Source organism: Candida jiufengensis, assembly GCF_024610255.1.
Source record: "Candida jiufengensis strain CBS 10846 chromosome Unknown scaffold7, whole genome shotgun sequence".
Classification (NCBI taxonomy): domain Eukaryota; kingdom Fungi; phylum Ascomycota; class Pichiomycetes; order Serinales; family Debaryomycetaceae; genus Lodderomyces; species Lodderomyces jiufengensis.
The window spans coordinates 738,760-755,870 of record NW_026261556.1 but is presented as its reverse complement, the minus strand read 5'-3'; the positions used below and the strand labels follow the sequence as shown (position 1 = coordinate 755,870).

The 17,111-nt window shown below is 26.3% G+C and overlaps 6 protein-coding genes across 6 annotated transcripts; 2 read left to right on the top strand and 4 right to left on the bottom strand. All coding sequences in view use genetic code 12, as the record gives it.

Moving 5' to 3' along the window:
* Positions 1–351: 351 nt before the first annotated feature.
* On the bottom strand, positions 352–1,881 carry KGF54_000944 (uncharacterized protein; the record flags this gene model as incomplete). Its single annotated transcript, XM_051766912.1, has 1 exon — positions 352–1,881. The coding sequence occupies one exon, from the start codon at positions 1,879–1,881 to the stop codon at positions 352–354; it is 1,530 nt and encodes a 509-aa protein (XP_051622158.1).
* Positions 1,882–2,250: 369 nt separating this feature from the next.
* KGF54_000943 (uncharacterized protein) lies at positions 2,251–3,924 on the bottom strand (the record flags this gene model as incomplete). Its single annotated transcript, XM_051766911.1, has 1 exon — positions 2,251–3,924. The coding sequence occupies one exon, from the start codon at positions 3,922–3,924 to the stop codon at positions 2,251–2,253; it is 1,674 nt and encodes a 557-aa protein (XP_051622157.1).
* A 344-nt stretch (positions 3,925–4,268) lies between these two features.
* On the bottom strand, positions 4,269–4,811 carry SDC1 (Sdc1p; the record flags this gene model as incomplete). Its single annotated transcript, XM_051766910.1, has 1 exon — positions 4,269–4,811. One exon carries the CDS (start codon positions 4,809–4,811, stop codon positions 4,269–4,271), a length of 543 nt encoding a protein of 180 aa, XP_051622156.1.
* Positions 4,812–4,951: 140 nt separating this feature from the next.
* Positions 4,952–5,629, top strand: KGF54_000941 (uncharacterized protein; the record flags this gene model as incomplete). Its single annotated transcript, XM_051766909.1, has 1 exon — positions 4,952–5,629. The coding sequence occupies one exon, from the start codon at positions 4,952–4,954 to the stop codon at positions 5,627–5,629; it is 678 nt and encodes a 225-aa protein (XP_051622155.1).
* A 6,666-nt stretch (positions 5,630–12,295) lies between these two features.
* AGA1 (Aga1p) lies at positions 12,296–13,748 on the top strand (the record flags this gene model as incomplete). The annotated part of the gene is made up of 2 exons (XM_051766908.1): positions 12,296–12,309; positions 12,389–13,748. 2 exons carry the CDS (start codon positions 12,296–12,298, stop codon positions 13,746–13,748), a joined length of 1,374 nt encoding a protein of 457 aa, XP_051622154.1.
* A 1,102-nt stretch (positions 13,749–14,850) lies between these two features.
* KGF54_000939 (uncharacterized protein) lies at positions 14,851–16,975 on the bottom strand (the record flags this gene model as incomplete). The annotated part of the gene is made up of 2 exons (XM_051766906.1): positions 14,851–15,811; positions 15,981–16,975. 2 exons carry the CDS (start codon positions 16,973–16,975, stop codon positions 14,851–14,853), a joined length of 1,956 nt encoding a protein of 651 aa, XP_051622153.1.
* Positions 16,976–17,111: the final 136 nt, after the last annotated feature.

Sequence of the window (17,111 nt, the reverse complement as noted above, 5' to 3'; positions counted from 1 at the left end):
GGATCTAGATTCAAATTTTTAGTAAATGCTTTTGTACTCTCATAAAACCAGATTTGGGATAAATTATTACCTATTATGTTATTCTTCAATAAACGTTTTGTGGTTCATAACTAATTCGTTTATCGTGAAAGATTATGTAGTATTCGAATACGAAATTTCTACATACGGATCAGATCTACAAATTTGTAAAAAAGGCGTCTGAAGTCGATAAAAAACTATTAAGTACACCAAAAATTTATTCATAAATAATAATAAAACAAACTACAAAACAAATTATTAAACATTAACAAACCATATCATTATATACAATTAAGTCAAATTCTCGTAAAAGCAAGATTTGTATTATTCTCCTCATTCTTCAACAAATTCTCTTTTTTTATTAATTCTACTTTCAAATTCTTCTTTTGATTCACCAGCTCTCCATCTTAATTTATGCGCAGGATGAGTATCTAATAAGAAACTTGAATCTTCTCTATCAACTCCAAAAATTTGTTCTCTAAAAGTTAAAGGTCTACCTAAATCTGGATAATCTTCCCATACTAATCCTCTACGTTGTAATTCAGGAACCAAGAATTCAACAACTTCTTCAAATGTTTGTGGTTGTAAAGCATAAGTAATATTGAAACCGTCAACGTCAGATATTTCAACCCATCTTTCAATTTCATCAGCTACTGATTCTGCGGTACCATAGAATACTGGACCCAATCCACCTATAGTAATTTGTTTTGCAATATGAGCTCTAGTCTTTCTAACATTATCTGAATCAGTTGGTGATTTCTTATTCCATAATTCTAAAAATGACTTTACTGCATTAGTACCAACTGCAGTAATATCATCATCATAACCATATTGACTTATATCTATACCAGTCCAACCAGAAAACAAAGCTTGAGCACCTTCAATATCTCCATATTTTTGAATTTCTATATATTTTGCTTCTGCTTCTTCTTGAGTTGAACCTATTATAGGAGTAATTAATTGCAAAAATTTTATACTGCCTTCTGGTCTACCAAATTTTTCCCATGCTAATTGCTTGATATTTTTTATTTCTTTACCTAATCTTTCTGGTGAAAATTGTGTAATAAATACAACTTCGGCATGTTGAGCTGCAAATAATTTACCAGCACTTGAAGTACCTGCTTGAATTAATACTGGTAATCTTTGATATTTATTTGGTTCTGCTACTGCTGGACCTGGGACAGTAAACCATTTACCTACATGATCAATAGTTCTTATCTTATCTGGGTTAGAGTAAACTCCATTTCTCTGTTCAACTGCATCATCAGCCCATGAACTCAAGAATAATTTATAAATAACTTGGGTATATTCTTCAGCTCTGTCATATCTTTCGTGATGTGGTGGTAAATCTTCACCATTCAATAAATTTCTTGCAGCTGAATCCAAATAAGAACTAACTATATTCCAACCAACACGTCCTTTAGTTAACAAATCTAAAGTAGCTAATCTTCTTGCTAAATGATATGGTTGTTCACTTAAAGTTGCAAAAGTAACACCAAAAGCTAAATCCTTTGTGACTGTAGCCATAGCACCAATTAAAGCTGATGGTTCAATGGTGGGGAATTGTGCACCAGATCTTGCAGCAGCTTCAAAATTTCTTGGACCATTATAAACATCATAAGGACCCATAACATCAGCTAAAAATATACCATTAAATTTCCCCTTTTCAACAAGTTTAGCAGTATTTAACCAATAATCTAAAGTATTGTAAGTTTTTGAATTATTCTTTGGATCACTCCAATTTGTACATTGTAATTGAGGAGTACCCATTTCAAAAGCAAATAATTTTAATAATTTTTTTGGTTTGGTTGAACCATTAGTTGAACCATTGGTTGTACCATTTGAAGTTTTACTTGGACTCATGTTTGACTAAAATTATGGTTGTGCTTGATACACCAAGATAAATCTAAAATTTCATCTTTAATGATTATTACATATAATATATAGCTTCTTCTTTCAAATCGGATCGGAATATTATATAATAATACAACCAATTTTCTTGTGGAAATTATTGTGGCTGCAATATTATATTTTGAGATTTTTCAGATTTTTCAGATTTTTCAATATTTCCCTTACACATTTAACAATAATACAAATTTTTCCCTTGATAATAATAAAGATCTTTAAAAAATCAGGAAAAATTATCAGATCATTATAAGAGCTAAAAATAATATTTAATAATCTATATACACAAGTATTATATATTTATTCGTCATTACTTTATTATTTACCTTATAATCTTTCTTCTCTTAATTCATTACCACTATTTTTTAATATATTATAACCCCAGAATCCAACCACATTTAAAAGACCAACTCTCCAACCATTAAATAATCCTAATTGTTTAATCTTAACCCAAACGGATTCATCTTTATCTTGTAAATCTTCACCTATATTACCATTAAATTCAACAATTAAATTTTCTTCTGGTTTTACAATTGTTATAATCTTTTTTGGATCTTGCGCTTTTGGAGTTAATAAAAATTTAACTTGTTCTTTACGCAATAAATTTTCAACTGGTAATTTTATGAAAAATTCACAAATTGAACTTATAAGATTCACAAAAGTGTAAATTGACGGTGATGAATATGAATCAATATTAAATTTTATAAATAATAAATATGGTGCCATTTTTCTAAATATACTTGTTGATAATTGATATAAGGTTGTTAATAGAACTATTGGACTTGGTGGATGTTTGAGGTAGTACGTTGGGAAAAATCTTATGGATTCTCTTATTGATCTTGTGTTTTGTAGTATGTCCTCAGCTGCCTTTTCTATTAAATCTTCATTTTTGTCCTGATGTAATGGTAATGTATTATTTGGTTGAGTAATCATAAATTTGATTCTGATTAAATCTAATGGCATTAATATTATTCCTGTGAGGACACAAGCTGAAACAGATAACCATAATGATTTCAATGGATCATTTGAGTGAGTTAAATCCAAAAAGAAAGGATCCGGAATACCTAAAAATGGTGATAAAAATCCAGTGATCCATGCTTCAATTGTATTTGATAAGGTTTGATATATAAATGAAGCATTAACACCTCTGAATAATGCAAAAAATGAATCCTTGTTGGCTATAGCTGACATTATATCAATAGTATGTAATGATACTGGTTGTATTTTGAAAACTTTAATTCTTTTTCTTGTACTTAATCTTTTTAAAGGTGGTGGTACAAATTTTTCATTACTTGTTACGGTTGATGAATGTTGTAATTCTTTTGCAGGTGTCATTGGTTCGAAGGTTGATTGTGGGTTAGCCCAAACTTGTTGATCATTTTGTGGCTGGAAATAATCAATTGGTTCATCATCATCTTGTGCAAATCCAACTTTACTTGAACTTAAATGATCATTCTCTTGCTTAACAGATGATGTTGATGACGATAATGAGTGAGTGGAATCCAATAATCTTTTCTTCAGTTTATCATCTTTTGTGGGTTTTTTATCAGTTAAATTGGGGAATTTACCAACTTGTAAAACTAATCTTGTTATTTCCAATGGTTGAGCAATTAATACTTTTGCATAACTTTTAACAAAATTCCAAACTAAATTTTTCAATAATTCAAGGATATTATTAGTATCAAAATATTCATTAAATTCTAAGTCATATAAAAAGTTTTTATCACCACTACCACTAGACTGTAAACCCAACCCACCTTGTCTATCAAAAGTTCTTCGTATTAGTCCAGGTTGATTATGTAAATTATTATTTATTTGTTTGTCGATCACATTACTAGATAAATTTGAAGTTATTGGTTTATTTGTTTTGGGATCAAATAATCCTACTCCCTTTTTAAAAATTACTGAGTAACCTGCATCAAAAGTATCATGATCATAATAGGGCCTTAGTTGATGTGGGTCTAGCTTTGATGTCGTGGTTGATGAAGATGTATTCGACATCTTTGATTGAACTGATAAGAAGGATAAGTTATATTTGCTTCTATATAATAAATTAATCTATTTTTTATTTTTATTTTTCCGTTTTTGCAATCATAAGTTTACTTCTAAATTCATTCACTAAAAATTGCCATTAAGCAAATGAAGCAGACTAGCGAGTGAATCCGATTTTGAATAAAAAGCTATCGAGTCAAGAGTTTAAATAGTTATAGCCTACACAATTAGGACTGTTGAGCTTCATTAATTCATTAAATTTGACTATATACAAAACTACAAAATTGACTTTAATCAAAAATTTTGCACATCAATTGCAGGTTCATTTGAGCAACTTAAAAGTTCAATGAATTCTACCCCCCATTATTCTTTTGTTCATCAGATCTAGCAATTAAAAATTCACCCAAGTATCGTAAAGGATCATCAGGTTTAATATCCCCAACTTCTTTTAATCCATCCAATAAATGTTTAGTTAAATGTTTATTCAAGTATCTTCGTATTGATGAGCCACCTACTATTTCATGTAATGGAGGTAAGTTTGAAGTTTCTATAATTGGTTGTTCTTGTTTTAGTTTCTTGTTTTGGTTGTTTGTAGGTTGATGAATTTGTGGTTGTGGTGTCAATCTTGGAGTTTCACTTAATTCTGTTTTAATTATTGGTTGGGGTGTTATTTCTGCTTCTGCTTCTTCCATTACTTCATCCTCTTTTAGTTCTTGAGGTTCTTGATTATTGTCATTGTTGGTGGTTGTATCTAGCTTATTGACTTCACTCTCTTCGTTTATTTCCTCGTGTTCTTGTTTAATTTCCTGCTGATTGCTCAATTGTTGTTGCTCCGTTCCATTTGGCTCGGCTAGAGGAGTTGAGTCCCTTTCTTGTACTAGATCATTGATATTCATTTTTGGTATGTTGGTTGTAAATTTTCAGTAACAAACAGTGGAGAAAAAATAATCTGATATTCGATACTGATATTGTACAGCCAAAATCCAAGTTTGTGATCATTAAGAAATCAAGACCACCGAAGTAAATTAATCGCAAAATGGATCCATTCAATGGTGTAAAAGATGATGCATATGCAGTTATACAGCGATTAGAGTCAATCATATCTCAAAGAACAACGCATCAACCATCAATAGAATTACAACAAGATTTTGAAAATAATTATGAAGAATTACAAGAAACATATGAAGAATTACAAGAAGCTCTAGAGTTAAGTGCAACGAACCCACAACTATATAATTTAACATCAACAGACATAAATCAGCGAAAGCAAATTTTAAGAGATCTAAACAACAAAAAGACAAGCATACAACAAAAATGGGATAATAAAAAACTAAGAGATGTAACAACAATGTCCAACAGGATAAGTCAAGACAGTGAAATACCAGAAAATCCATTTAATGATGAAACTCCAACAATGACAAACTATCAACAACAAGAATTAATTAGTCAACAAGATAATCAATTAGATGATATCCACAAGACAATGATGAATTTAAATCAACAAGCAACTATAATGGGTGATGAATTACAAGATCAAGGTTTCATGTTAGATGAATTAGATTATGAACTAGATCATGTTGATAATAAATTGAATAAGAATATGAAGAGATTGAATCATTTTATTGAAAGAAATAAAGAAACTGCAAGTAATTGGTGTATTGGGATATTGGTGGTTGTACTATGCGTTTTATTGGTTTTATTAATAGTGGTATGACGAACTATGGCTCGCTACTATTATATCGAAGAATTTGGTCAATGTTTTAATGAGCAGATGGTCATCACCATAAAGTTTCAGACAATATCAAATAAGCAAACACTGTTTCACAATAATTGATTTTCATGTGCACACGACTCACTTTGCTTATACTGAGCTCATTTGTCCTTTAAATAGAATTGTTATTCATCAAACAAAAAAAATGTTTATAATTTCTGAGAGGAATATTAAATGGTCAGGCCAATATCTTCGTTAGTACATTAAAGGACAGATTTTCGATTGTAACTTAGTGTCCTAGTTTGGAAGCTTAATTAAAACAAATTAGATTTAGATAGGTAATATAATGCATACTAATGGTATTAAAAACGTTTCCTCTCTCTGTATAGAATTGCAATTTTTAGAAATTAATCCGATAGCGCTCCGAGTGAATCATAAGTGTTAATAAGTAGGTAGAAGGTAGAATACGTTATGCTTTTTATATTTTAACGTTTTGATTAAATGATTTGTTTTGATAAGGTGATATCATTGATAATATAGTATAAGACTACTCTCCGAGATAAAATTACACAAAATCTCAAATCTTATACTACTAATAAATTCTAAAAAATGTAACTTGAAAACTCAATCAATTTTAAGATTTTGACAATCCATATTCTTAAAAGATCAATTTGACTTTAAGCTCAAGGTTAAACTTTTATTATCATATTCCATAAATGCCAAACATAAACTCAAAAATAGAATTAAGAAAATTTTGAACGTTTATAATGTCAAGATAAAATATTTATAAGTAAACCCTTTTTTTCAATAATATTATTAAACTTTATTATTATTCAATTACATGTCCAAATCAGGTAAAAAGTTTATACTTTAAATCAGAAACATTATAATCAGATAATAGAGAGTAAAAATTAATTAGATTATAAATACTTCGTAGGATCAGTCAAATATCGGCAGACTTGGATATGAAACCTACGGAAACTTGTAATATTCTTTATCAAGTGTTTCAATTTTTAATTCGAGAACAAAATTCAGGGGGAAAGTACGTTTGCCTCAACAAACATCAAATTTCTTTGATTTCACACTTAAGCTTTTTTTTTCGTTATATTCGTAATTCAAATACCAACAAGATTGAAAATCCATTATTATTATCATTATAAAACTTCTTTTCTTGAGAACTTACTACTTTACAACCAACTGATTGGAGGATAAAGTGGGAATTGTGGAAAAATGGAACAAAAATTTTTAGTCAAATTAATAATGTAAAATTGGTACATTTGTACGTTTGATTTATACAATCAATTTTACTCTCTTTTCTCGAAAAAATGCTTACTACTTTAATTAACTACGTCCTTAATGGAATTAAAGTCAACGGTTTTAATAATAGATTTACTAGTTGTTAAATACTTTTTGATTAAAGCCTATTTTACCGTAGATTTTTACCAATTAGTCAAAAATTATGGAATTTAGATTGGTGGGGTAAATTTAAAAGATATTGATTTGAATATTTCATTTCTCCATAAACTAAAACCCTTTGATTAGATCAAGATTAAAACTTACTATAAACCAAATCCCATTCTACCGACTCATACTTTACTAATCTTTAAAGTTTTTAACTTTGTTTCTGTCACTTAAATTAAAGTATGATACATATTTTGATATTCAAAGATAAATTTCATTATTACTCCACTCTTGACATTACTAAATTGATTTTTATTATTAAAATGTGTAACAAAATCTTACATAGTAACTAATTTACTTATTAATTTTATTATTCTTAAACAATAAATCAAGAAAAATTTATACTCTATTGTCTTACATGATAGTAGTAGTAAGAAAAATTATACTAGTTACGAGCTTTTTATAAAAAGTACAATAGACTTGAAAGAAAGGAGTTTTTTTCATTAAACGATTGGTTCCCATCAGTCGAAGTGGGGCTATTGTATTTGGAGTTACTGAGTATATCAAATTTCGATTCGAAAAATTTGTCATAATTTGTGTCATTTAAAGATTATCAATACATTTGTAAATCTTGAAGTAGAAATAGAAATATAATATTTTAGTGTATTTCTATGATTGCAAAAAAAAACTTGCAATTAACTTTTAAAACAAGGATACTACATCTACTACAATTTTTCGTATCTTGAATTATGAAGTGTATTGCTAAGATATTAGTTTATATTCTAGATCTGTCTAAAAATAATAATCTTTTATCAACTTACTTTAATTTGCTAATGTAAGAGTTAAAAACTTTAAATTTGCTGTTATAATAAAATTTTAATGACAACTTTACTTGAATATAAGGATTATCTATTTATAAATAATTGGAGGATTATATGTATCAATTGATCTTTACTAATTAGATGTTAGTAATATGTAAGTAATAAAGATCGTAAACATAACAATAAATGATTCTTTAGCAATCAAATTTGTGCATTTGTTATAATGAAATTTGTAAAACAAAATCAAAAACAACATAACCCTTGAAAAAGTTTGACGATATTTTTTTAAAACTAATTAGGCCATAGCAAATTTCAAAAGTAACTAAAAAGGTAATTAGCACAAATGCATGAACTAATTGGTTTTTTTAAATTCTTTGTTAAAATTTGCAGCTCTTGCATAATAAGTTTTTCTGCTTTTTACTAATTAGTAACATGCAACCAGGGTTAAATTTTTATAAATTTAGCTTAATTACGTGCATGGATAACCTCGAGTGGGGCACTCACATATTTTGGTTGGGGACTTTCTCTGATTCTTGTTGGGGTTTTTTGATGGTTAACTATTAATATTTGTAGGATTTAATCAAAGTTTTTGGAGACGTTTAAATTAAGGGATTTTTTTGATTTAAAATTAATTCAGCACAAAATGTGATGTCATGGATTTTAAAAAAATTAAACGAGAGATGGAGAAGGTTGCCCTTAAATTTTTAAAAAAGACTAATGAGGAATGTATGAATGAAACGTATAGAAAGTATTGTATCGTATTGATTTACCAATGTTCGTTTAACATTCACATACTATTACAACATACGTTTTTGATAATCATATTCTATTATCTTAGTCATTTCTACTAATCAGATAAGAACTACAAATTGTAACAATATTCATTCATTTACGAAATTCTAAAAATCAAATTGATCTGAATCAAAATTTAAAATTTGTAAATAACTTTATTTTTTAAAAATTGTTGCAAAACAATTTATTAACATTTGTTTTTATTACCGTTACCTACATTAATCCGATAATTAAAAAAAAGTTTGTGGAGGTGGTGTTATTAGATTAGAAGATCAAATTTAGATTCAATTGATTAAACCCGTAGATATTTTATTAAATCTATTTATCAAAAACCCTCTGAATTAATCATTGTTGTGGTGGAAAGGGGTTGATTCAAATCAAAAGGCTATTTTCAATAATATATTGGTATATAAAATTTAAAATTTTAGCCCTACGCTTTCAAATAAGTTTTAACTTTCTTGACTGATTTTTATACTTTTGACTTTTGACCTTTTAAGTTTTTGACTTCACCTTTCTAGAAAGTTTAAAGGCTAAAGGTTAAATCCTAAACTACTTTTTGCCCCACTCTTGACGTATCTTTAAATTATTGTATTTTGTCAATTGAGAAATTTGATAATTTTAAATTCCTCGAAGCTCGAAGAAAATTTCGAAAAATTAAATTTAAAGCCGCTCGATGAAATTTGAAACTGATGTTTCAATTTAAATAAGATGAGGTACTACTAAATATATTCCCAACAAAAAATCTTATTTCAATTGTGTGTTGCTCAAGTCAGACTGATGAAGTAATCAAGTTACACCACTAACTTTTGTGATTGATAGGTTTTGTAATACCTATAGGTGTAATCAATTTGTTTCCAAACCTTTTATTGAACAATAAAAAAATTTTAATTATGAGTCTCGGACGCGTCTCAAACTAAAAAATTACAAAAATAAAATATATATTTGATGAAAGAAAAGATTTTAATTAGTTAGTAAGTTGATACTAATAATTCGTAATTATATTAAATTAATATCTAATCTACAACTAAAATTAGTTTAGCATTAGTTGATAACGAAAGCGTTACAAAATCTCAGTAAAGCTTAGTTCATTTTGTTACTCTAATTTTTTCATTCTTGTACGAAATATTATAAAATCAGGGCGGCACTAATTAAAATAATATGTTTCAAAAACAAGATTTTTTTTCTTAGTGGTGTAACAAAATTGATTTAAACGAATTGAACAAATGAAATTTATAATTTGTAATTTGTAATTGTATCATCTTATTATCTCAAAATTGAATTCAATTACTAAACTACTTTAGTTAAGTTAATTGAGTGCATAATTCATTTTTTGTATTACTTAGTGAATCTGCTTATATAAGTTAAAAAGTAAACAAAAAAAAATAAAATCTTATTGTAGTAAATCTTGAGAAGAGAATGTAAATATTTGCTGCGGTGATCTTCTTGAATGATCTATATTTGTTGCATTATATTTTTAATTGAATGCATGATACTATTGTAAGAATATGTCATTCGTTTATGAGGTTCAAAGGTTAGGTATTAAATAGTTGATGATTAAATATTTAATGATGATGATGTAGTTTGGTTACACACATTTTTCCATTTTTGTGTAATTGATTTTCTTTGGTTGCCTTTTAAGAAATACGTAATATTTTATAACCAATTAAATTTCAAGTTACTATAATAAAAAATCAATCAAAAATATTATAAGTCACAAAGCATATTTCCATCTTTTGTGAGTAGTAAAAAACCAAAAGTTATCTTTCAAAATAATTATAATAATTCTCAAATATTATAACTCCTTTTGTTTCAATTGATTAATTACTGATTAAAATGAAAAGAAGTTAAATTCAGATATTGATGATATAATTATTACTGTAAATTTAATTATTCACAAAAATTGAGAATGTCATTATATTGATGAAAGAAATAATTAGAAGTATTTTCAATTTAAGTAAAAATATAAACAAAAAAAATTCAATATAACAATAAAACAATACAAATTTACAATGATTTACATTTACTATATTGTCTTAACTATGTAAGTAAGTAATATAATAACCATAGTATTCAATAAAAAAATACTATCTTGCATTATGATTGGGATTGTCGGAGTATAATTTCCAATTGTCAAAATTATTTGTGGGTGGTCTCTCTCATCTAAAAATTAAATCGGAGTAAAAATTTCAAAATTATCAACACAACTTCGAAACAACCAAATAAATTTCTCGAGAGTTACTATGAAACACAAGGCAACGACAAAACATATTTTGCCTTTAAGATTATTTCCTGTAAAACTTCTTCTCTATTAATGTTAATGATACTAATTAAAAATTCTTTGAAATTTATTCTATAAAGCCCTTTTTTTTATTTACTCCAAAAACTTAAATAATTTTATTTGTTGAGAGGGGTAATGAATTTAGGAATTTAGGATTAAATTTAAAACGGTTTGAATTTTATAAAAGTAAGCAATTTAAATTTTTATTATTAAGTAGTGTTAAAATATTTAAAGCAATATATTATTTTTATTTTAAATAATAAAATTTATTTTTTTTAATTTGTGCTACCCTTTTTTTTATTTTTAGACTTTTTACATTTTAAATTTTATTTCTATTTCTTAACTTTAATTTCTTAACTTTAATTTTAATTTTAAATAATACTTCAAAAAAAGAGAGAGAGAGAAAAAAAAATTATCAATAAATTTCATTTTTTCATTTAAATTCTTCAGTACGAACCCCACATCAGGTATAAGTCATTATTAATATCAAACGTTTACAATATTTGCCATGAATTAATTAAAAATTATAATATTTCAATTTATATTGTACGTACGATAATTGTTAATTAATACTTGTGTCAAATAATCTTTTCGAGCCGTATAGAAGTTGTATTTTTGATGTTAAAACACCGTTGTTACAAGATGGTTGTTAAGTTGTTGATAATTGAAATTTTAAATGATCTCAACAAAGTAATACAACAAGTTATTACAAAAACCGTATAACCCATCAATTAAGTTAAAACTATATTTTTATTTTATTGATATTAAATAAAAATTAAAACAATCAATAAAATAAAAATAATAAAATCTTAAAAATTTTAAATTCCTTTGGTATATTAGTTTTTGTAATTTAATTATTATTGATAATTATTGATGATAATTAGTGATGATAATTTATAAATCACAAAATAAAAATAAAAAAAACTTATTTAGTCAAATATTTTAAGAATTTATACATTTTAGAAATTTAACATATTACCCTTTTAGGAAGAGTTATTGATTTTAAATTAGTTATTACACAAAATCTTAAATAAATATTTCAATAAATATATTTTCAATAATATATTATACAATTTATTTGAATTACTATACAATTATTAATATCCATTATGTATTTCCAATTAAAACCCTCATTCATCCCTGAATTTCTAAAAATTTAATATATAATCAAACAATTTCCCTCCTGAATTTTATAATTTTTTTCTATCTTTCTTTTGGTTTTTCATTTATACATTACTTTATTCAATATTTATACCATCACAATTATAACAAATTATTACATTCACTTACTAATTTAGAATTTATACCCAAGATTTATTATTTATACCCTCCCATTGCTTTTACATATATATACATTAAAACAAAAAAACTTATAAAATGAGTTCAAATAAGTATGTTGAAACATAAAAGAATTATATCATCACATCTATATGCCCAAAAATTTACAATATACTAACCTTTAATTTTTAGCGTTGTTTTACCACCAGCTAACGGTAAGAAATTATGGAGAGTTAAAAGAACTCCATCTTCAACAAATTCAAATTCAAATTCAACATCTCACAATAATAATCATTCACAAACTTCAGTTGAATGTTTAAATAATTCTTTAAAAATTGTTGCTGCTGCTTCAAAATTTACAGTTAAAAGACCACCATTAAGAAGACCAAAAAATAAACCAGGTAAACCAAAAGATTTTGTTTTTGTTGATTTATCACCAATAAAATCAGATGAAGAAATTGAATCACCAACTTCATTAGTTGCTCCAACCATTAAAAAACAAATTGATGCTACTCCAATTGTTGAACAATTACCATCACCATCATTATCTATTGAAGATTCATTATCATCTATAGATGACTCTATATTTGATTTACCAACAATAAATGGATTTGAATCACAACAAGAAATTACTACTACTCAACAAAATTATGAATCATCATCACAATCAAATTTAACAAGTCCAACTTTAGAATTAGGTTTAGGTATAATGAATTTAGGTATAGATTGGAATCAACCACAACAAACTCCAATTCAACCTCAAATACAAGAAATTCCACAAGCTCCAAAACAACCACCTCAACAACCAAATTTCACAAACAATGAAGCTCAACAACAACAACAAGAATTTTTATCACAACAATTATTTGGTTATCAACAAGCAATGTTACAACAACATTTACAAATTCAACAATTACAACAACAATTAATTCAACAACAAATTTCAATAGAATCTCAAATTATTCAATCTTCATCTAATTCTCCACATTCTCAACAATTACAATCACCATTTCAAGAACCTTTACCTTCAAATCCTTCACCTTTAAAATCTTCAAAAAAACAAACTGCTGGTCAGTTTCAATTTAAATCTTATCAACCAAAACAACATCAAAGAACAGTTAGTGAAGCATGTATAAAAAAACCACAACATAATAACAATAAAAAATTACATGAAAGATCAATGAGTTTACCATATACTCCATCATTACAACAACAAGTACCACAATTACAATCACAATCTCATATACAATTACAATCTCAACAATCTCAACAATCTCAATATACTTCATATCCAATGCAATCATCAGATTCTAATTATTCAGATGTAAGTTTAGATGATTTTATGTTATTAAATGATCAAATTTCAATTGATTTAAAAAATTTAGAAACTTTAACTACTCCATATAGTGAAATTTCAGAAAATGATTTAAATAATAAAACTAATGGTGGTATTGAAGATTATTTAAATAATCAATCACAATTTATTCAATCTCAACAACAAAGTTGTTTTTCTAAAGATGATTTTGAATTAGGTACTTTTGTTCACATATAGAGAATTTCTTTCTGGTTCTATTTTTTCAATTTTTGGTGGTTATTTTTCATTCGGTTTTACAATTTTGATAATTGCTTTTTTAACTATTTATTCATTTATTATACCCATTAGATTTCTTTTTCATTCATCGTTGATTTTTATTTTTCGGTTTTGCAAATTATTTGATATCATCTTCAAATTCATCTTATCATTCGGTTACTAAAATTATTTCGGTTTATTCACATTTTTTCGTTTGCTTACTATTATTTCGGTCACATTATTTTACTACAAACATTTCGGTATATCACTTTTTTAACTTTTTCGGTTTTACAATTTACTTATATTTTCGGTTACTTATTTTAGATGATATCAAATATTTGAATATTTACAAAAAAAACACTTTGGACTTACTTTACTTTATTTATTTTTTACTAAACAACGTATAGAAATTTTATTAATGAATGTTTTATTATACCCTTGAAAAATAATTTTGAATAAATTTAAATAACCTTTTTTTTGTTCTTCTCTAAATTTAATACTTTGTGCATTCTTTACTTAAAAAAAACTTTGATTCCTAAAAGGGTTTAAATTGAAATTTAAAATGTGGGGAAATGAAGAGAAAAAAAAAGATTTACGAAATTAAGAGAGAAAAAAAAAATAGAAGGAAATAAAAAAATTACGTCAATTTTTTTTTTGGCTTTGTCGTAAAAATTTGATGTATGACACAATTTAAACTTTTTTAGCACATTTTTTATATTTCCTTTAAATAATAAAATTTCTTTTTTTTACCATTTTTAACTTTTGGTGATAACCTTCTTTTTACTAAATAGGTTATGAGATTAAACGTTTATAAAATGAATGATACAATCTTTTATTAGTTAACAAACTCTTTAAACTTATTTACTCCTCTTTACAATGTAGGCTAATACTTTTAGGTTGTTACTTCACTTTTGTCACAACGGCATTTATCAATTTGTGATTCTAGTTAAAAAATAAGAGTTTTAGTTAACACAAATATTTAAAGCTCGTACTACAAAATAATATTTTTCATTTTCATTTCATTTTTGTGTTACAAACATAAACATAGCAAACTGATTAGATTCGGAGTATAATAAAAAAGAACTTAATTAAATTGAGCTATTCTTTGGTTAGCAAAGTTAATTTTACGATTCAAATGAATTGCTTTACCTTTTTGCTTTTTAGGGAATGGAACAACAATTTCAGAAGTATCATTTTGATTAATATCTTGTAATTTCCATTCGAAATGATTTTTTGCAATTTCATCATCAAATTCATTACCTGGTTCATCATCATCTTTATTATCACAATTTTTTTCTACTGGTTTTTCTACTTGAATATAATCTACTGATTTATCTTTTACATGAATTAAAGGAATATAATCATTTGGAATCATTGGTTCAATATAATCATCTTGATCATCAGTAATCATACATTTCTTTTTTGAATCCATTGAAAAACTTGTAACTTTACAATAAGAATCATTATTTATAAATGAATAAGGTGACCATCTTGTTTCTAATCTTTGATATAATAAATTTATTTCAGGACAATTATTAATTCTTTCTCCAACATGATGCCAAAATTCAGTAGTTAACCCCCAATCTTGTGGCCATAATTGTTCTGGATCATAAACATCTCTTGCTGAATAAGCATAATCCCAATTTGGTTCAGCTCCATCATTAGTTGTACAATCAGTTAATTTTGTATAATATGTAAAAGAATTTGTTATTGTAAAACTTTCTTTATCAACTGAGTAATATCTCCATGCAGGATTAACACCAGTATATGGAGATATTGATGGACCAATTAATGCATGATTCATTGCATTTTCTAATGTCTTATCATCTGTACCATCACCTTCATATTGAATAATAAAAGAATCATCATGAATATTACCAAAAAATATTGCAGCAATAACTTTTGGAGAAAATCTTGCAATGATTTTTAAAAATACTTTTGTTGGTAATGCTAATGATTGATGATTTGGTGGTAAATGAGCAATAATCCAACATCTTTGATGATTTCTTTCTGAATCTATTAATTCATTAATTAAAATTTCCAAACTCCAAATGAATCAACATTTAATACATTCCAAAAATTATATAAATTCTTAGAATTCCAAATATTTGAATTTAATGAAATTATTTTCAAACCTAATTTTGTATGTATAGTAAAACCAGTTCTTGAATATCTAATTTGTTTAGCTGTTGAATGATCCATCCTAATTCTGACCAAAGATCAGCTACTAAATCAAATTGCCATTGATAATTATTGGACCCACTAATGTTTTTTTGTGGTAATTGATTTACAGGAAATACATCTCTTGTACCAAAAGTAGGAATAACATCACAATCATCAAGATAATGTTTCAAAATTTTGTAACTAGTTTCTTGTGATTTAACATTTTTTTGCTTATTCATAAAACTTCTATCACTACTATCAACTGTACCACCGGTAAAAATTGCAAATTCAAAACTTAAATGATTTTGATGTAAATCTCTAATACATTGCATAGTTGAATTTAATAATAATGTTGGTGTATCACATGAATATTCACCAAATTGTTTAGCAGGTGACCAAGTTGGAGTTTTTAACTTTTTGGTTAAATCTAAGTACTTACCTTTTTCGAAGTGGTTTTTCTTGTAACTTGAATCATAATATCCATCAAATACATTTTCATTAAATGGTGGAGCTTTACAATTTAAGTTTCTACTATTTGAAGAACAACATAAACTTTGTGTACAATTTGATTCAGCAAAAATTTCATAATCTAATTGTAAATTAATATCACTTATATGTAAAACATGAAAGTTTTCTCCACAATTATCAGGTGGTAAATAATTCCTTGGTTTTGTTGGCCACATCTTGTCCATATCTATAATTGGAGTTTCTGGTAAAATATGACATTTCGAATCATGATAATAACAAAAATAATCACCATCTATTCCTGAAGGGTTCATTAATCCAACAACTTTTGTAAAATCAGAACCAGTAGCACTAACTTCATCATTTGGGTAACCATAATTCATATGACATTGAGTTTCATCGTGACCACTTTCTACACACCATGTAGAAAAAACTTGTGGTACTAAGTCTGGTCTTGTTAATGATAAAAATTTACCAACTTGTAATCTTGTTTTACAAGTTAAACATTCATTTAAATCTGTTGATGCATCTATATCATGTAATTCTTGAACTGATCTACGAACAATTTCACTATCTTCCATTGATTGATCAGTTTGCGGGAAATAGTAACTTGATACGAGGACCACAAAGTATATGATTAACAAATTCATTGTTGATTGATTGAATTTTGGTTGCAAAAAAACCTATTTGTACGGTTAAGAGGTAAAAAAAATAATT